At 31.5% G+C, this 22,726-nt stretch overlaps 1 protein-coding gene and 1 long non-coding RNA gene across 2 annotated transcripts; one reads left to right on the top strand and one right to left on the bottom strand.

The window, feature by feature from the left end:
- Positions 1-2,360: 2,360 nt before the first annotated feature.
- Positions 2,361-4,259, top strand: LOC133185516 (uncharacterized). Its single transcript, XM_061320793.1, has one exon. The coding sequence runs from the start codon at positions 2,361-2,363 to the stop codon at positions 4,065-4,067; it is 1,707 nt and encodes a 568-aa protein (XP_061176777.1). The 3' UTR covers positions 4,068-4,259.
- A 12,243-nt stretch (positions 4,260-16,502) lies between these two features.
- Positions 16,503-21,062, bottom strand: LOC133186104 (uncharacterized). Its single transcript, XR_009721004.1, has 3 exons — positions 20,783-21,062; positions 18,958-19,158; positions 16,503-17,108 (listed from the first exon to the last, which is right to left on the bottom strand). It is a non-coding gene; the product is annotated as an uncharacterized LOC133186104 (long non-coding RNA).
- Positions 21,063-22,726: the final 1,664 nt, after the last annotated feature.

Here is a 22,726-nt window from a genome sequence, read left to right on the forward strand (position 1 = left end):
AAAGTGTACATAAATGTTAAATGAAATAACAAAACAATTGTTTTATAAACTTTTAAATGAAATTCAATTCTTCACAAATTTATGTTATAATTGAGATTCAAATTTTCACTTATTAGTCGCATCATAGGCGTTTTGCACGTCTTGCATGTTCGCCCATCTCCTTTCCCAGTTTTCCAGGTTGTTTTACAACTCGTACACATTTCCACTTAAAGATGTTCTCCTAAATTTGCGAATCATAAATCATTTAAAGAAATCTTTATTTTACCAGTTATAAAGTTTTATGGGCAAGTGAAATAATAAATTTTTATGAGTACATGACAATTCACAATCAGTTTCGCGTTTACAAAACCGGTATGGTTTTCTAAACCGTACCTGTACGGTGTCACAAAATTAATAAATTTCAAATAAGATTCTAGACTTAATTTTATATAAGACATTTATAATGCTAAAAGTTTTAAAGAAAATGGTTTATGGAAAACTAAATAAATATCAAGGGAAAATCTATAAATGGAAGAAAAAATAATTATATATCAGCTTATGCATGCGATCTTGGAAAAAAAATCGGGATGGAGGAAGGATAAATGAAGAGAAAAAATATCATGAAGAGAGAGAGAGAAAGAACTTTTAAAGACTGCAGCTAAAAAAATGCGTGCAGTATTAGTAAAATCCTAAAAAAAAATAGTGCGTGCAAATGCAAACTTGAAGCCATGAAGAAGTTTGCAAAAATTGTCTACATAATTAAGATTCTGATATGTTCCCAGGTTATTTTTGTTACAATGAGCTCCTGGAAATCTGTCTTGTTTTTTCTAAAATCGACCAAAGACAGCTTACATTTACAACAAAGGATGGACGCATTACAATTTTTTTTTTGGTATCCATAGACGTAGTTACGGGAGGATAGAAGGTGTGCAAGAGTATTCTCGTACCTTTTTTTTTTTTTTTTTATAGTAAATACATCCTGAAATGTAGGAAATTTGCATAAAATGGCTTTTTAGCTTGGCTTTGCTTGTCAGAGGTCTTTGCCACTAAGCTGGAAGATACTATTGTCAACTATCTGCCCCCCTTCCCCCGCCACTTTTTGGTCAAAGTTGTGATCTTTAGGATTGTTAAAAACCTTTTAACCATATATATATCTGGTTGAAAAATTTCGCTTTACCGCCAAACCGGAATGTGGGAGACCCATCTTCTTGGTTGACTCCCCTCTTTCAAGTTTGTGGCAACCCGCTGTTAACGACACACATGTCAATGTAGTCAAGTTTATTCAGAATATAACTTTGGGTAATACAGCCCATCAGTTCACAAAAAAGCACATAAAAAAAACATATATTACAAAAATTAAGACTCTAAATGAGCCTAAATTGGGGGGTGAAACCCCTGGTCAAGGGTTCCTGTGTAATACCGCTTCGACAAATAAGTGAAACTTGTTAGACGACTATGCTTTCATGTGGGGTGAAATCTTTCTTTAAATGATATTAAGTACCTGAATGAATTTCTGTAAGGGGTGTTGTCCTCTTATACTTAAACATTAAAGCTTCGGTTTACGACTAGATCTTACAGGTTTGCCAAACTGCATATTTACTCTTTGTCTCGATGAGATCAGAGTTTTTTGGGGTTTTTTTTTTCTTTTCAATTTATATAATCATACTAATATTTATTAGCTACGGTGGCAAAGTACATCTATCTGCCAGTTTTTGGGGGTTTTTTTAACGAAATATACGCTGTTACGCACCATATCACCCGATTACAGAGTACTGTTGGTGACCTCCTTAAAATGTAGAAAAGATTATATCTTTATTGTTTTGACACGGTCTGATGAAATTGAAAGTATTTATACGCATACAAATATATTTACATTTAAAAGTGCATAGAGATCTTAAATCCAGTTGCCGTTTAAATTCTTTAAATAGATATACTAGTAATAGATTTCTCCTTTCAGAGTAAAAATGGCGCGTGCATACTTTGTAATTCCTCCTTATTAATTCACGATGACCCTCCTATAGCTATGTCCCGAGAATTAAATGTTACAATGGATTTATAAACATGTAAACATTAAGGGGAAAGGGGGGGGGTTAGCCAAGTAAAATGTTTTTGTTGGACAGAAATATTGTACAGTTAAAGCACTTACTAGCATGTAAAAAAAAAAATGACATTATTACAGCCTCTTCATACGCCTTACTTCTATACCATCATTTTCTAGAGCCCAAAGGGATTATTCCAATTCAGAATAAAAAAAATTGTTAAAAATGGAAATACAAGCACACCTCGAACACAAGTTGAAACATGCGAGAAAGATCTAAATATTCGTAAATTTGCATCAAGTGACTTGACTACATGTATTTTTTTTTTCTTTCAGATTTAGAATGAGGAGGCATTGGCGATCAAACACAATATGCCTTGTCTTGGCTTTTATTGGTTTAATCACATGGATTTTCACTAGCCACGTTTTCAATTCGAACGTTTCAAAGAAGTCTGTTGTTGAATTTGAAGTGCCAAGAAAAGTGGCCAAACAGTTTTTGTTACATCCGCAAGGAGGGGTGGATAATGTAGAAAACAAGGACAAACGCTACTCACAGGTTAAACAAGATGAAGTAGTTTACGAAATTCTTAAAAAAGAGGGAGGATTTTTCCTCGATATTGGTGCTCACGATGGAGAGTTTTTGTCGAACACTCTTTGGTTGGAGAGACGACATGACTGGACAGGACTTCTGATAGAGGCTAATCCTGAACTCTGTGAAAAAATAGATAAATTAAAACGAAACGCGTGGAGACTGTGTGCCTGTTTATCAAAAACTCAGAAAAGTGTTTCATTCATCAAAGGAGGTGGTGTAGGTGGTATCGTAAGCCACATCGATGAGCACCACATGAAAATGCTAGACCAGAAAAACAAAATAACAGTACCTTGCTTCAGTTTGGAGCAGATTTTGGATGCTATTGGAATCCATCATATTGATTTTTATTCACTAGATGTTGAAGGAGCAGAAATGGCTGTTCTAGAATCCTTGAAGACTGGGCTAAAGTCTGGTGCCTTTACAGTGGACGTTTGGTCCATTGAATATAGAGTATGGGATGGTCAAAAGATAGTAGTTGAGGAATCTGTGAAGAATTTGATGGCCTTAAGAAACTACTTTAAAGACATTGGAGGATATTTTGAACATTCACAGTTATCAACGGATGAAAATAATAAGGATGGGTATGCTTTGGATGTAGTATTTGTTCGCACAGCAACGTGGTGTAAAACCCGAGAAAGTTTTCCAAACGGGACAAGCTGTCCAGGAAAGGAGAAAGTGTATCACATAAACGACTATCTCATGGCCCCACACCCTTACAAAATAGTAGAGAATGTAGACAAAATGTACTCTCAGGCTCAACAAGACAAACTTGTGTATGACATTGTTAAAAAAGATGGAGGATTTTTCGTTGACATTGGTGCGCACGATGGACAGTTCTTATCCAATACGCTGTGGCTGGAGAGAAAACACAGCTGGACGGGTCTTCTTATTGAAGCTAATCCGGATCTCTGTCGACGTATAGATCAGCTGAAGCGCCATGCCTGGAGAATGTGCGCGTGTCTGTCTAACACACAGAAGACGGTGTCCTTTATTAAAGGTGACGGGGTAGGTGGTGTGGAGGAGCACATTGACCAACATCATATCAAAATGTTGAACAAACAAAATAAAATTACTGTCCCCTGTTTTAGCCTGGAAGATGCGTTGAATACAATTAAAGTCAACCATATTGATTTTTATTCACTAGACGTTGAAGGCGCAGAAATGGCGATTCTGGAGTCTTTAAAAGAAGGACTAAAATCAAAGCGTTTTACTGTTGATGTTTGGGCGATTGAGTATAGAGTGTGGGACGGACAAAAAGTTGTTGTGGACAAAGCTTTAGAAAATTTGAATGCATTAAGAAAATATTTCCAAAATATTGGTGGTTACAGTGAACATTCTCAGCTCTCTAACGATGGGAATTTTAAAGATGGATATGCGTTAGATGTTGTCTTTGTACGTAACGAAATGTGGTGCAAGTCCCATGAAAAATTACCAGACGGTAGTCCATGTGCAAAATAAGGCCACTGACTGTTGAGGATACATGTAGTAAACTCAGAATCTCAAATACATTAAAGTTGATATTTAATATTTTTATAAGCATTAAAAAAAAATATGGACGACTTGCTGAATGTTTGGCAAAAGTGATATAAGTTTTATTTCATGAGATTTTCCCATACATTCAGTCATTCTACGATAAAAGGACCATTTCGGGGTATATAACATAACATAATATATATAATATATGATAAATAATATAAAATGTCCCAAATGGCCACTTGAACAAAATAAATCTCTAAAAGACAATTTTAGACATACCTATGCACTTATAAAAAATAGCCACAAATCTTAAATCGTTATCTTTTTACACTAATTTCGATATACCCACGGTCATAAGGCAATGTTACGGAAGTTAATGCTTAAACAGGACTCGTTATTTTTTTTAACAAACCTGAATTTGAGCTATTTTTCGATTTTTCGGATGTTGAGTATAGAAGGAAATAACATTTTTTTAGTCTTGCACAAACCTGGTATCAAGTAAAACTTCGGGGAAAGTATCACGAAAGTTAATCTTTACAGAAGTTAATTTTCAACAATAAAAGTTGAAGTTCTCTGAAATATATAATTTAGGTTTTATTTAAGATCGTAATCAAATGTGTTCAGTTTTTCGCTCCCAAAATAATAAAACCGTTTTATACATAAATGCAAAAACATTCCTGAATTAAAATCGATTATATTAGGTTCCAAGTCACTTTCAGGTAAGTTCCAGTTCATCAGTAGTGGTCCTTTTCACACAAAAAATCGACTAATATAAAAATTTGACTGTTTTTTTTTTTTTTTTTATAAATATTTTTTTTTCTGTACAGGATTATACACAACATATTTTTACGCAATAAAGACGTCTTTTTACATACTACATGTATATCTAAGATATTTATTGGAGAAATGAAAATTTTAGTCCTAGTCGTTAAGATATTTTGTGAAAATGTCCATAGATCAACAAGGTTTGTGTGCAATTTAAAACAAAAACGTTAGGAAATCAATTAGTTATGATTTTATATGAAACAAGATCTATGCATTTCTTTGCGAGATTGATTTCTTTTTTTTTATAGGGGAAAAACACTTCTTTAATATTCCATTCAATTCCTTCGGCACACCAATACAATTGAAAATTTCGTCTTGAAATGTGTAAATGAGTGAAGAGACATTAAGATTTGAGATGGAACAAGTTTTTAAACACTATATATTATGTTCAAGAGCTTAAACAATATATATAATTCACAAAACTTTATATGCATGTTAAGTCTCATCGTCTCAAGCCACGGTCCGGAGTCCGCATGGGAGAGAATCGTACATTTTGGCCGTGGTTTGCGACGATGGTTAAGTCTTAGAATTATAAATATGATATTACAGCGATAAATTTTTAAACGACACAAAAATGTTAATTGATCACAATTTTGTAGAATGACTGGTTACCATGGATATTTTATGCATAATACCAATAACGCTTGTGGTCTTTTAAAGAGTATATAGCATGTATTTTGAGACATATTGAATGATACGGCTATATGCTTGTTTGAAAGAATAATTAACTTTTTAAATACTAAGTATTTGTTAGATTGAATTAATTCATCAATAAAAGTGAAAATACTACAGCCGAAACTATCTCTTTTTTTTCATTCCAATCTCCAGAAAATATAAAAAAAAAAAAAAATTATAAAACAAAAAAAAATTGCAGCAGTGATTTTTAGATTCTTAACATTTAACGAAATTTTGGAGACTTGGATTTCTATAGAGTTTTAAAAGTAATGCGATTCAAAGTTCAACTTGACTTGTGTTTGTTCGTGTCCAGTGGCAATTTCATCTTTAAGGATGTTGTGGTTTTACATCCTGTCCATTGACAATTGTTTGACACAACCACAAACAGGAAAATTAAGTCTATATGAAAGCGCCTTATACCGGTATTTCAAATTTAGGAATCAGTTCAGTCATTATGTATATAAAAAAAAAAAAGATGGACATAACTAACGTAGTGAAATATAGCAATCATTATTTGCAGCATAAAAGGGTTAAGATTGTCCCAGGTAACAAATTTTCTGGTACGTCACAAAATGTAAAATTGTTATAATGTGAGAGAGAGAGAGAGAGAGAGAGAGAGAGAGATAAGACTTTCTTCCGATTTATTTATGAAATATTTTACAATGTTTATTGATGCATTGATAATTGTCCATCTGATTTGTTGTGAAATTTTACCAGCTGTCATTTACAATTGATTCAAATTTTGTACCAGTATAAAGACATAGATGTTACTAGAGAGAAGAAAGAAAGCAATATTAACTACAATGTTTCAAATACATAAAGACAATGTCCCTGATGACTTAAAACAGATTTTCCCCAAATACTCGAGGGAATATTTCATCATAACATATTCATAATACAGCTAAAAAACTACACAATTTCAAAATGTAGACTTGAAATCTTTAAAAAAAAATCCTACTAACTGGAATTTTCTCAATCTAAGAGTAAGAGAATTAAAGTTCATCAATCAATTAAAAATAAATATCTATACCTTCTTCTAAACCACCTTCTTATTTTTTTTCATATGGAAATGTAATTCACACTAAATAAAGACATAATTATATTCAAAATAACGACCTATATCGGAGAAAATATAATATCTTCTCCCTAAATGTACTTGTGACCAAACTGAAGACATACATCTTTTTTTTTCTTTGCATGCAAAAATTATGAACGCTCAAGAAATGACTTAATAAACAATATTCAAATTCAAATTTTCTGCTGTGTTAAAAAAATTATTTGAGAATCAGATACATGTGGATTTTAATTCAAAACATGTGTCTTTGATTTCAATATGTACATACAGAATGAAAGCTTAAAAATCCTTAACAAACATGTGTAATTCTCTTGTTCAACAAACATTGTAATCAGTATATGTGTAACATTAGAGCTCTAGTAGATTGCTCAGAGCATTTGTCTCTATAATTCTTACATATATTACATTACACGTACATGTATAACGTAATTGTAAATAATTTCAATTTATTTGTTATGACAATCATATAGTTTTCATTGTGCTTGTATAACAAGGAAAGGATCCGTTCTATTAAGTTGAAAGAACTTATATCCAATCCTTTTGTATATATTATACAATAAAATATGTTCAAACAAAAAAATATATATATGTTGCAAGAAGACAAAGAACATCTTCGTGTAAAGGGAACTTAATTTCATGGGATATGTAAGGCATTAATTAGTATCTTGTATGAGGTATATGGAGTCTGTACAATGTATCTAGTGGAGCAGTCTGCAGTCATAACAACAATTTCATAGAGCTTAAAACGTAACTGTTCTTTCAGTTTGAAAATTCCAAAAAAAGGTGGGGTGAAATGATTTCACAATTTATGGAGATTTTTTTTCTACAAACCCAATAAAATTATGGGTTTTTCTCGTTAATTTCATTTTCACAAGAAATGCAAATTAAGAACTCTTAACTTTAATTCTACAATCGTAGCCCACAAGCGCATTTGGGACGTTTTGACTTTCAGACAAGTTGATTTAAAACAACTCTGTACCGCTAAATATTTCACCAGAGAACATCCATGTCTATTTCAATGTTGAAATCCTTGAAACACAATATTTGACCAGACGATTTTAAGTCGATTTCAAGCAGAGATAAAGATATATCTGATGTTACCCAGACGTGTCGATTTTTTGACGTCTTGATCTTGTTCACCTGGCAAATCAATCAGGCGTAACAACCATTCATTTGAATAATTTAGAGAAATTGTTACGGTCAATGAAAACACACACACACACACACACACTACCCACTTGTATGGAGTCTACCTTAGTTACTCCTGGCAACCTTTGTTAACGGGTTTATGAGCTCTAGGCTTCAGGTAACAAGCGACGTGAATTAAATTACACCACGTGGATGGAAATCGATATTGTCTGAATGTGGTCTTTCAGCTGTCATTAAGCTTATTTCAGTTCTATCTACAGTGCATTCCATGTTTAAGATCTTGAATATCTATGATATTTATTGAACCGGTTCTTATTCAGATTTTTGTGAGAGGTATCTTGGTTTGAACATATTTTATTGTAATTTATAAATACAATGGGATTGGGCACAAGTTCTGAAAACTTATTACGCCCTCTCCCTACATGTAAATTACACATTTAAATCGTCACAGTTAAACATGAAGTTTTAAAATATACAATATTTGCAAAAGTTTACAAATCGATGCGGTATCTTAATTCTCACTTGAATTTTTACTTTCATTATCATGTATGCTCGGAAAAGATTCGTACATTGATTTTATAGATAACGATATTTATGAGCGTTTTGAAAAAAAAATTGGTTAATTTCATTATTCAAATTTTTTTATTATAATAAAATATTTTGTATAAGGTATAATTCCAAAATACTGTACTATTTACATCTGCACGACGTGGACCTATGCACGTGTTTCTGACAAAAACCTTAAGAAAAGTTTCTAGGACTATTGAAAATAGGTTTAATTAAATATATCTCATTTATTTTGAAATTTAAAACTTTCATCATGACGTCTTCTTACTAATATAAACTGTAATAACAAATAATGACATGGTCCTAATATTATATGTTAATATTGGTATCTATAACTGTAATGTAGCCTTAAAATTAAGAGGGTTCCATAATAGATATGAACTTTTTTGGAATCTGGACAACTTGTTTCTAGAACCATTCCCCTATTCAATTTTCATCCTCTATAAGCTTGTACAATAGACATTCTACATCTTAACTGGTGGATATAAATATTACTAACATTATGATACTATATGCGTAACTATAGTAGAAATATTTTTATCTACTAATTAAAGTGCATATGCATAAGAGGAAATTTGGAGCTTGCATTTATTATATAGCAAGGCTTCAGGATTGTCGTTATCATTCAGATTAACCCATACCACCCGGTTTATTTTCTGCTTGGACATCTGATCCGCGAAAAAAGAACAAAAATTAAATCTTCACATAGTTCACAGAAAAAATAATACTAATACTACTACTAATAATAATAATAATAAATGCATGGATTTTACAACAACAACGCCTATAAATATTAATCTCTGTTTAAAAGACACAAAAATCACATTTATAAAACAGAATAAAAAAGATGACATCGGTTTGAAATTTAAAAAAATATTCATGCGGTTGATTTCATTGTAAACTATTTATTTTTATAAATTTTTTTGTATAGTAATAATGTTTTGTTTTTATTAAATTCTATATTTATTTTAGGAATAGAGCACTTAACCTGATATAAAACAAAATTTATTTGCCACGTATTGCTCTATGTCATATATTTTCCTTTATTTCTTATATAGTATGAGATTTTTTTTCTATTCGCAATCAACCTCTGATCTACAGAAATATTTCGAACAGACAGTAATTCTTTTAACGAAGTAAATTTACATTCGTTAACAAACTATGTATATAAAACCACCAGGTCCTTTAAATGGGTACAAAGACAAATAGTCACGCGTGACTACACAGTCGGAAAGAGTGCATTGGGAAATAGTAGCCATTTTAGATCATTGGCTGCAAAGCCTTAACGCCTTTCCGGATTGTTCACAAATCATCTGGTTAGTATTAAAATATTATAATCCTTTGTTTCATTGCTGAACATATTTTACAATAATGCTAAGACGATAATTTCTCTTACATCGCATCGTGATGCTTATTTATTATGATGAAGGACATGGAATGCATTTGGTATTTACCAGGGAGAACTGGTGTCATGTTAACTCTAGCTATTTCATTAACAGTAGATATGACATTTTTTTTGTGTATACACGTACGTCATATACCAGTCTTTATTTCCCACATAATTTGAATACAATGTTATTTTCCCAATCAATATTATCAGCAACACATCACACTTATTCTAAATTCACTTTTTTTCAAAACAGGTAACGCTGTCTGATAGGTATTTGATAGCTGATTATGTTTTCGATAGAACATTTCACTGGTTTTAATTTTTATGTATATTTATATAAATATATTTTTATTTTTATAACTGAAGTTTAAAATTTCCTTGTGTGTAGCCTGATCATTTTCAGTAGACGGGATAATGTAAATAGATTCAAGCGTAACAGCGAAAATTGTTTATTTTTTGTGACTATATCGTTGGGCACCTTGTGTGACTGCAAGGCGTCTTTTTATGAAATGAAGTTAGAGATTCATGATGAAGGTTAATCATGCAGTTATGGAAAAATCTATTTCGTTTGCTAGAGTACACTAAGTACCATAACCTAAGTACATGTTCTAAAGAGTTATGTACCTGTGTGTAGAAAAAAAAACAATTCTTCCATTAACTGTTAACCATAAACCATAAAATCCTAAAAGCCTAGCTAGTCAGTGATTTGTTTATGATCAAGAACTATAGAAATATCTTGTTCAAAGAAAAACAAGAAAGCTGAATCGATATGATAATATTAGCAAAACTTATGTGATACCTAACAAAGGTCACACGCCAGCTTTAACCTGGATTAATTTACAGTTGTAGGAAATATAGGTGGTAAATATGTATGTTATTTGCTGCTGTATGTGAAATCTGATCATTTTTTTAGTTCAAATCAAACAAAATATGGATATTTTATTTTTATCTGATGTTGTGCACAACGAGATCTCATTGAGCTTGTATAGTTTTCTACACATACGGGTCATCTTTTACTATTTGAGTCTTTGATAATAAAATTTGTCAAAATTAGTCAAATAGTAAAATTTGATGACATGTAGACTACAGCAGTAAAAAACATTTCGTCTGACCTTTCCAGAAGTATAGACTAAGGCACTAAAATAACATCGTTTGATCTTTTCGGACTTTTAAAAATCTAGCCATTTATTTTTAGAAAATATGTTTAAATCCTTCTTTTGTTGCCAATGTAATTATTTTTGACGAAACAATTCTTACTGTGGGTTTATGGCTTGCGATTAAAAAATGCTTTATTTGTCCTCACAATAATTTGAACAACATTTATTCTACAAAATCTGTTTTGGATTGGGCAGTATTGTCGTTTACTGATTTTTATTTGAAAATTAAAATAAGTACACGACTATATATAGTCGTGTACTTATTTTAATTTTCAAATAAAAATCAGTAAACGACAGTATTTAGGGACTAGTCAAAATTTATAGAAGCATGGAACCGGTACAAAATGCATGGGGGTAAGGACTTTTTTCATGTCTTCAAGTAATGGGCATTTTTTTTTTTTAATTTTTAAAAAAAAAATTTTTTACATTTTAAATTAGCATGGGGCATCATCTTTTCTTAATGAAAAAAAAGTGAATGTAAGAAAAGAAAAATATTCAAAACTACTACAATCTTGAAAAGAAACTAACACAAAAAAATTCACAATTTATCTATTTAATATTATCAGTATATAAAACTATCATTGGCATCTTCTATTGCATATGACTGTATATTGCACTCCCTTGATAATTCAAAACGAAATAAAGAATAAAATTGTCTTTGTTTAATACATATACTATAGCTAGTTATTATTAGGCAATTTATCTTTGTTTACATGCTTGACCCCATGTCTTTCATGTTTATGTAATGTACTACTTAGAGATTATTTTCAAGATCCCCTTTATATAGGACCATATTTGTGTTGGATAATGAATATTGTAATTACATGTATCTATTTATTATACAGTATATATCTATAATCTACATACATGTATATTTTTAATGCATATACGAACATATATGAGACTTTATGAGATCATTAATGCTCTTTGAAGCTTTTAAAAGTTTGACAGTTGTAAATTGTCAATTAGAATGGATTGCATAAACTGTGTGGTAGAAGTTGAAGTTTATACATTATACGTGTAACTGGCAGGGGACACCAACTTTTTTGCAAGATAGAAAGCATGGGACCAATGATTTTTACCCAACATGATACCACGGGGTCTTAAGATTTTTTTAAAAACAAATTTACCAGTTTTGCACCGGTCCCACGCTTCGATAAATTTTGACCGGTCAAGCACTACGAATACTGGGATTTCTTGAGATATAATTTAATAGCTGTTTTTTTTTTTTAAATTTCCATATCTTCGTGTACAGTGTCTGGCATCTTCTTGACAATTATCTAATTTCGAAATGCCAATTAATTTATTACAGTAATATCAAAATTCAGTCAGAAGTAAAACGAGCACTTTTTATATACTGTAAATCTTTTTATCGGAGAAAAAAAATCATTTTTAAGCACATGCCTAAAGTTGGCTAAAAGCCTCTCAGGTAGTTTAAATGAATAATTTCTACAAGTTTCATTTAAGCCACGTTTTATTTAAGGAGGATTCCAGTATTACTTTTGTCTTGTCAGATTTACATGTAATATCCCGGATTTAGCCATTATGAACAGGATGTCTGTGGTTGACCCTGAGGAGGAGATTTCAGCAAGGAGCCGTTTCCTGCCCCTTAAGATTACCAGTATTCCAAAATTTTATGCCAAAAGTCGTTAATCTGTATAAATATGTTCAAAGCAATGGTGAAAATATTTTTAAAGAAATGAAAAAGAAAATCTGCCAAGTCTTGATTTGAACATATTTGGTTTGAATATATTTTATTGTTAAGATGTTAAAGGAATCTGACATAAGTTCTAAAAACTTAGACGTCCTCTCCTTAATGACAATGAATGACACAAACTAATGTTTAAAAAATGAAATACACTGGGACCAAAGGTCAATATGATTATCTGCTTCAATTTACTATGCATGTACAAAAAATATGGCTTGATGTAGTATGTACAAATAAATCTAAATATATAAATTTAAAAACGACCAAACTCTTAATAAACAATTGCACATTTTAAAATAAACTTTCATTTTCGAAAATACTGATTGAATCATCCCCCCATAATAATGTCTACTATACGTAAATTGATCATTCCAAAAATAGCATTAAATTGATCATTGACCATATTTAATGTATAAATGCCCTAGAGAAGGTTCGAATACAAGTTCTTACAAGTTGCGAGGTTCTAACCTTATAAAAGCATTGATATACAAGCAAGTTTGTTTTATTACATACCTTCAACACATTTGAGAGTATGTTATTTGAATTCTGGTACTAAGCAGTAAAAATCACGTAAATCAACTAGAATCTCTATAATCAGCTTTTGTAAATGAAAAAAAAATTTTTGGTTGATATCAACATTTTGTGATTCCCCATAGGAGAAGGTGACAATCCCAAATACTCGGTATGTGACCAATAAAACGTTAAATAGAAGATGCACAATGGCACTATGAAATAAAGATTCTGGGAAAGTCTCCTTAAGGTCAAGATCTTGTAAATGAAGAGTGCCTACAGATTTCTCAAATTTGAGAAACAAATCCCTTTTATAATCTATTACAATTATAGCTAAATAAATTAAGGTGTATCGGGACATGATTTTTAGATAAACTCAACGAAAAATCATATCTAAAACTGCCTTTTTCAATGAAAAACGAAGAAAAGTGGGTATAAAAATGGGACTTTTCTCCATCTCAGACAAAGGAAATGTATCAATATTACCCACAGTCTCACAGGAAACGACTTTTCATATTTTCTTGACCTCCTCTTTAAAATGATATTAAATTGAATATAGGTATCGGGGTTCCTTTTGACATGATTTTAAATAGAATTCCATGAAAATGTGTCATTTTCTACATAAATCTGTTATAGCTGTAAAATACGGGAAAAAGTAAGTTTAAGGGAGTATGGTACTGACAAGTCCTAATTTCAGAGTAATTAAAACTCTAAAACATCCACATAAAATGAAAGAAGTACCTTTATATATTTCATAAAATATTATAAGAGAAGGTTCTAGTGAGTATATCAAAAATTATGACGCACTAAAATAAGGGGGGTAACTCTGTATGATAAAGTGATATTTTTATAACCAATTTTTAAAAAATTGAGAACAACAATAAAAACAACATAAAAATATTTTTTTGAAAACGATGTCATCCACAATATTGAAATTTTAATTTCAAAACAAAATAGTGCAAGAAAAAAGCCAAAAAGACAAATTAATTTTGATTCATTTATATCATGACAATTTATTGGGAAAATGGGTTCATGTATATGTACAATGTATTTTTTAATAATGAAAGAATAATTAAAAGTTTGATATCTTATGCTATATTTATAGTGATTTGCTTGCTTTACAAATTGCTAATAAAAAATTATAATGTTAGTGTGTAGTTTTGGAGTAATGTGCTCCCGAATTTCCTGACCCGAATTTCCTCTGCTCAAAAAGCTGTTATAAAATGTTAAAATAATGAGATTGCAATTTATTTACTTGCTTATAGTTTCTAACTCTCCTGATTTTGTCGTTTTAAACTCAAATTTTTATTATAGTTATTATTTTTCTCTTGTGACACGGCGGGCAATGCTTTTCACCAGATTTTTGCCGAACAATCCGAAAATCTTCCGATTTCCCGGTTTGGTTTTGTACATTATCGTGTACATGTCACTTCCAGTTTGCAACTCGTATACAAAATGCCGAATCGGAATCAAAGTTGAAAGTAGACTTGGAGGAGCTGTTTACAATTATCTATGAATTGTTTTGAACAAAAACAAAAATAGAATTTGAAACTCCGGCTTATAATTTCTAACGTTTTAGTGGAACGGATGAAATAAAGTGAATTGACGAAGACAGAATGCTCGAGGCTTATTGTACAATTCGTTCTACGTCTCCATGTTTAATTTTAATTAATAATAAATCTTTGTCTTGAATGAATATTTTCCATCTTGAGCAATATTGAAAGATTAGATATGATTCAGTAACTATTAACTAACCAGCTATTAAACCGAGGTCCGTAGAATGCGGGGGGGGGGGGGGGTCTGAGTAAAGTATATTGTTGTAAATTTTTCCTTAGATGCTAGTCTCCAATGTCGAGCACTAGCAAATTCCAGGATTTGGATAGTGAAATTAGGTGTTTTTTTATATTTGCTTGTCAGATTTTTGAGAAATATTGCCCCCTTTTTTGGTCTTTTTTTCCTTTATCAGATTTTTTTGGGGAAGTTGCCCCCCCCTTTTGAAATTGTTGCTACAAGTCTGACTAAACCATCATACATGCTGTTGAAGCTAGGTAAAATAGTGACACCACCACAATATACTACACTGTACTTTGCTATGCATGTGTACAATATGGTGTAGAGTAACAGCAATATTTAACAAAATCAGATAAAATTTTAAGAGCTAAAACCACAAAGTACAAAAATAGTCCTTCACTAAAATAGATGAACTTATGTTTTATAATTTGAAGGGTTTTAAACTATTTATCTTAAATATCTTTTTCTAGTTTTCTTTTTATGGTTAAAATAACCTTTGTTTCTCTAATAATAAGTATCATAAGTTTACAAGTCAAGCAGTAGGCTTGTAGCAACGGTTTCAAAAGTGGGGGGGGGGGCACCTCCCCCCAAAAAAATCTGTCAAGCAAAAAAAAAAAAAAAAAAAACTAAACTCACCAAAAATAGGGGAGGGGCAACTTCCCAAAATAATCTGATGGGCAAAAAAAAAAAAAAGAAACCAAACTTATTAAATGTCCATTTTGTGGAAATTGACAGTGCTTGACCTTGTAGCAACGGGGGGGGGGGGGGGGGGGGCAATCACTATAGCAAACTACTATACTCGGAAAAAGTAGGTCCCCCCAGCATTCTACGGGCTTGAGCAGCTTTGTAATACTGCACCTGACATAACTCTCACACACTGACAGGAGCTTATAAATGAAGATAAAAACTTACAGTACATGACGTGAGGCAGCTTATTACCTCCTCAATGTAACCATATGCATGAGGGACGGGAGATTATTAATACAAGAAAGTTGTAGGAGATTATACATTCATGACATTGGGTCAGATTATGACACAGATTTGAGTCATAAGCAATTTTTGTGTCAAGTATCAACTACCAATTAGCCTCCATTTGAGAGTGATAGACCAGGTACAAATAACACACCTTTTCTGCCAGAAGCCTTGAACTTGCTGGAATGACCTTGAGTCAAGGTCAGTTACTCAATATATACATGTAACCTTAGGTTATATGCAATATTTACGATCAGTATGAGCATCTCATGTTCTCCATACAAAATACAGGAATTCAATGTTTTTCTTAAAATGACATTTAACTTGATCAAAGGATCTTGAGTCAAGGTCATGGCACGCATTTGGGTCATTAGCAGTCCTTGTGTGCCATTTTCATCATTTTTCCAATGGAAAACCTTGTTAAAAATAAGGAACATGAATTTCCCAGGTTCTACTCTTTTTTTTAACATGCAGTGTATTTAGCATCTGTTCATACAATGATAAGGTAATGAAATAATTTTTATAATGAAATGTATTTAATATTGCAAATTTCATGAGAATCAAAATATATTAACATATTGAAAACTTATTTGCTCTATCTACAATTAAAAAAAAAGAAAAATAATTTGTAATTTGACCAAATTTGAATTAATGAAAACTTATTACATTTAGTACCAAACACTGACATTGTATCTAAAAATGATGCTACAGACATGGCAAATTCTGATAACACCAATAATGTATCCACAACTGATGTCATGGACATTTCAAACAGACTGAAGATATATGACTCTTTTCATATAAAACTCTGGGGTCTTTCAACTGAAAAAGTCTGCATTCTGAGATAGAATCCACTTTACTTTTTATAACGAGTCACACACAGTTTTCAATTCACATCTTCCATCAATAACTCCATATCGAATTTGTTGGCAATGCCAGTTTTAAACTGCATTCGATTAATACTGGGACATCATAGGAAATGATAGTGTATCCAGTGACTACACTTTTCTTGTCGTTACTCAAAACTTTAGTCTAATTCTGATTGTTACAAGAGAAACTTCTATGTTCACTTGTTATTGTACACCTTCATTCCATTTATTTTTAGACCTGGAATTTTGTCTGCCTGTTTATTGATTGTTCTTTGTGGAAAAAGTTGAAAACTTTTCTCGTCTCATTGCTTATATGATCATGATGTTCCCGCTCTCTGTAAGAAACAATAATTTTGTTTTAGTTATTAGTGCAGGTGATAAAATAATTTTCATTTTAATAACAATCAAATGATCTTGTCCACCTGATCTAGTCAATACAGGCCTACAGAATGGTTGTGTGTGTTGGGGGGGGGGGGGGGGGGGTCTGTCCTCCTAACTTTTTTCTGAGAATAGTATTTGGCTATAGAGTAAATTTTCATTAAGATGTCAGTTGCACCCCCCCTTTTTTTTTTACTAGAGGTCTGCATCAATAAACTTGTTACATGTATATGGGCAGTTAGTGATTACACATACCTAAACCTGTTGGCTTTATTTCAAACATGAAATGTTTAATAAGTTAATAACTATGAAACATACAAGTTGTATGTCCCTATGATACTATAAATAAACAATAATTAAGTATGTTTGTATTTATGTATAATTCATAATATTTAATGTCAAACCTAATATACCAGTTAGTATTCATCAAACAGTTACAATTCTTGCATATGGTTAGTGATGGGAAATTGGGATTTTTTTCATAATTGATTATTGGAATAATGGGATGCACTATAATCGAAAAAAAAATTGATTAATTTCAAATATTATATTTCTTCAATTTCAAATATAGAATAAATTGTTTAGAAATTCTGGAGTGATTTCCAAAATACATTTTTGAAATAGTTTGTATCATTGGATTCATTTATTAGATTATTATTTAGGATTTAGTTAAATTCAAAGAAGAATGAATCAAAAATTAAAGGAATAATTTGCATTTAACTAATATTTTGAGTAATCGATTATCTATAATCGGGGACCATTTCGATTAGATAATTGATTTAATCGATTAATCTTTACATCACTACATATGGTACTTTCAACTTTATCTAAAACTTGTCATGGGTATCAACTATGATATACATGTATTTGTCTAAAAGTGACACATAGGTCTGATTGACTGATTACATGTATTTTTATGTTTTTCTTCATACTGTAATATATCACTACATGTATAAAATACAATTTACTTGCTTACTAATTGTGAAATCTAGCCAATTATCAAAGAAAATAATCTAGTAAGTAAAGCCAAGGAAAATGATTGGTTAAACCTGCTTTGTTTCCACTTTTATCATGTTCATGCTTGAAAAATTTAGAGTTCCGGTAGGTACTGGTAGGCATATTTTTAATTCTTTTTTTTTTGCGTGGACTTTTTTAAATAAAACAACCAAGTAACACTGATGTCCAGTCTATGCGAAAGTTTTTTGGACCACACAGGACATTGGGTCCTGTGTAATCAATGAACACACAGGACCGAATCAATTTTTGTTGGACCAAAAAACCTAATGTAAAAAAGTGAAAAACATGAAAATGCAGAGTAGTAAGCCTAACACCTTTTCTTTTACAAGGGATTGCTCCCGCATAGTACTGTAGATGGTCCATACGGTTTTAATCACCTTCATTTACGTATTTGGATTTGTGAGAAATTTTTTACTTATAACGAACATTTACATGACTCCCCATCAAAATAATAATGCTCAAAACTGGACATAGACACATCGGACATTCTGGTCCGGTGTAAAAAATGACGCATCGGACCAGAGGCACTACACATCGGTCAGGTCTGACGGTCCGATGTCTTTTGCATAGACTGGAAGTCAAAGAAATAGTGTTTTATTTATGGTGGAAATTTTTTTATACATGCTATTATTGGGGAATTTAAAATGAATATTCATATTTTTCTTGAAAAAGCATTTTAAAAAAAATTGGGGTCAGCTGCAAAATAGGGTGGGTTCACTGGGTTGTGAAAGTGGAAACAATTTTGCCTAACAACACCACAGCCTAACATTTTGACAAATGTAAATGTACCTTAATGGTAGCTGATGATCCATAAGTTAGGATATCCACAGCATGAAAGAGCTGCTGAAATGGCATGGACATTTTAGAGCATCTGTCATATCACCCCCAGTTCCATAACCCTCCTTCCAACTTTCCAGATAGCAGATATTAAGGGTTCCAGATCCTGTTCCATCTCAACTTCATGTTCAATGTCCACAATATTAGGGATACCTATTCAAATAATATACATGTACTACTAAATCTATATAGCTGAGATTTCTTCCCTATCACTGCATATATGTAAATGTAGATGCAGTATAAACAAAACGAGTGTTTTATTTTATTTTCATATTGTGTGGTCTACATGATTATGATTGAGTTTCACATACTCTATAATATGTATTGATGCTTTTAGCTTTCATGAACTCAGAAGAAAATTCAATTAAAAAAAATGATTATAGTCAAAATTGCAATTCAGACACTCTACCATCAACATAACTTGGAAATTAATAAGGAAAGAAATAATCTTAATAAAAAGAAAAGTCCTGTTTTAGGCCAAAGAATTTAGTGGTAAGTATTATTTGTGTTGTAGTGTAGTGAATTTTTTATCTAGTATGTTTTGGAAGAAAATTGTCTAGACAGTGTCCAACACCTTGCATCTGGTTACCTTCAAATTTCATTGAGTTATAACTGTGTCTCATATGACTTAACATTTATAATAAATTATTGTTTCTTTTAATATATTTTCTATGTTTGCTAAATTTAAAAGCATCAATACATACATGTAGACATGATAGAGTACATGAAACTCGAAACGTTTTTCCAAAATCAAGCGTACCTGAATAACATCTATAAATTTTTGAATTTTTATTGATTCACCAACATTCTGGAATGCAATCATGTCACACAATATAAAAATAAATTGCAAAACAGAATTGTGTATAAATCATGTAAATTACCCCCTCATGTGTGCACTGGTAACCAGTGGTATTGTTTTTATTATAATATAGTGTAGTGCTCTTTATCACTTTTTTGAATCTATATTGTAAACAACAACTAAGGAAGAATATAACAATTTTTAATCACAAAATCTCTGCTTTTTTTTGAAAAAAACTTTAACATGAATCGTCACTAATTTATAAATACAAATACAAATATTTTATTGGCACAAACACAATTACAGTAATTGGTAAAGGCCCATACAGAACACATTAATAAGTATAATAATACAGTAGAACACAACTAGAATACAAACAATTGGTGTAGCAAATAATGTAGTGTACTCATCAGATACTAGGTGATTCATAACAATGTAGTTACTCATTTATAGCTAGAACATTTTTTGTAATATCAGATATTTGACATAAAAATGAAGATAATATTTTAAGAACCCTTTTACACCTGGTTTTCATCAATGATTTTAACAAATTGTCATTATTATGGATTGTTTGGTTGAAATTAGGGAAAGTAGATAATTTTGTTTTGAATATTTTTCTCTGTGTTTCATATTTCGGACAGAGCAAAATGAAATGTTTTTCATCCTCAATATCAAGGTTTTGACAAACTTTACACAACCTATCATTTTTATTAATTTCAACATATCTACCTTTTTCAATTTCTAAATTATGTGCACTTAACCTAATTTTTGCTAAAAATGATCTATCATGCAGTGTATAATGTTGTGAGTTCACTCATGCCCCCAATTCAGAAAAAAGTACCCAGTTCACTCATATATATATATATATATAAATATATATATATCTTATCTAATACCGGTATTTAGCTGAGCCACAATCACTTTTACTGAATTTCTGAGGTAATGTTAGTTAAATGGTGTCAAATACTAGAGACAAACCTGGGCAGATCGTTTTTGCTAGGCTAGAGTTGTCATGCGTTTGTGATTCGAATGATGGGTTTAATCTTTGCACAGTAATTTTCAGTCAGACGCAGCTCACCATCGCCTTTCTTGAGTCAACGAAGCCTTGCTGTGCCGCTGAATAGATTTGGTTGACGAAAATCCTCGTTTTCTCCGCATTTCATTCTTTTCGAAACATCCGCTTTGTTTACATTACCGAAAAGTAAGATAAGTCGTAAAATTACCTCGACTTGTTGTTAGTTTGAATCCAATGAAATTTTAGTCACATTTTATATGATTTTATATCAAGTATATCTTTAAAATAAGTTGCATTGTAAATTTTACTTCCAACTCTACTAAAGAGATGAACGACATACGATTCATTTACGTCATTCGGAGTTGCGCGGTAGATTCAAAATCGTCACTACCATACGTCCTTAAATCAATTATGATGTCATAATTGATCTAACACCAAAAAGACACTATACACTCATTTACTAGATGTTGACCTTAAGTTTTATTCAGTAGTATAGGAATTATAGAAAGAATGGTAATGTTCATGTTTTGCTATGAGAAATCTTAAATACGTGTCTCATCTAAATGTAAAATAAGAAGTGCACAATAGCACTGTGTAATAAAGATTCTATGAACGTCTCATAAAATTTTATTAAATGATTTAGGAGGAGATGCGGAAGAGATTAGTACCCTCAATATTAATAGAAAGAATGGCAGCGTCCATATTTTGTTATAGGAAACCCCGTGGCTAGACGTTTGTATCACCAAAATGTAAAATAGGAGGTGCACAATGGCACTCTCTAATAAAGATTCCGTGAAAGTCTCATTAAATTTTATGCAGTGATATAGGAGTAGGTACATGCGGATAAGGGATGGGTACCCTTAAGCGTAAAAGACGGACGGACAGGCACCGCATCACTATATACCCCCGGTTGATAAATAATAGTTGCTTAATAAAGGCACCACAGTAGAAAGGCTAAATTATCAATCAGTTGAACTCAAGGTTGAGTCCGCATCATTTTCTCAAAATATCCTTTGCTGTTATAAAGGGTTTATGTGGCATATTTAATTGATGATGATATACAGACCTGCAAATGTAACAGTTAGACATACTTTCAGCACTATGGGAAATGGCTTTATGGTGGATTAAAGATAGTACATATTCTTCTTTTTTTTAAAAAAAAGGGGGGTTTTCAGAATATTAGGTTATCCTTCACCATCTTTAATACACGTAATGTACACTTCACACAAGATTTATTAGTGCAATTTTTCATTCTCTACAAATTATGGCAAATTATCTACCTTTGTGCTACTTTGTTCATTTTCCCATGTATTTATTTATTATTTATTTAATTAATTTATTTATTTATTTTTGTTTAGTTTTAAAAAAAAATTATATCTGCCTGACTCTTATTAACATTTTTTATTAGATATCTATATTGGACATTTTATTTAACAGCAAATATTGTCTTTCAAAAGTGTCTTTTTTGCAACCCAAACTAACAATTTTTTACAGTGCTGAAAGTATATTTCAAGGGGGATGTTTCAAAGATCAGGCACATAAATTTTTGATGTGATATCATTTCGGAGTAGGGCTCTCATTTTTTTCTCATTGTCCCCAGAAAATATATTTCTTCCACCTGTGGGACAGTTCACTCAGGGAGCAATATCAGAATAATTCCATATCTATACTTTTCGTGTATTTTTAGGTTGCCTGACTCAAGTGACCTTTTCTAATCAATGTGCCAGTATTAACGAAACTTGGCATAAAGTGTCCTAGGGTAAAGCGGATTCAAAATAATTCAAATGAAGAGCCCAACCCTCTATTTAGGGGAGATAAGCAAGAAATGGCAAAAATATGTTGGGGACGCACATTCATAAAAATCTTCCTCTCAAGAACCACTGGGCCAGAAACTAATGTGAACGCTT

This window comes from Saccostrea echinata, unplaced genomic scaffold (genome assembly GCF_033153115.1).
Source record: "Saccostrea echinata isolate AGI-Se365-2 ecotype Australia unplaced genomic scaffold, CSIRO_AGI_Sech_v1 ptg000012l, whole genome shotgun sequence".
Lineage (NCBI taxonomy): Eukaryota > Metazoa > Mollusca > Bivalvia > Ostreida > Ostreidae > Saccostrea > Saccostrea echinata.

Excerpts from the sequence above, each read along its gene's own strand:
- LOC133185516 (XM_061320793.1), top strand. The coding sequence starts at position 2,361 with ATGAGGAGGCATTGGCGATCAAACACAATATGCCTTGTCTTGGCTTTT.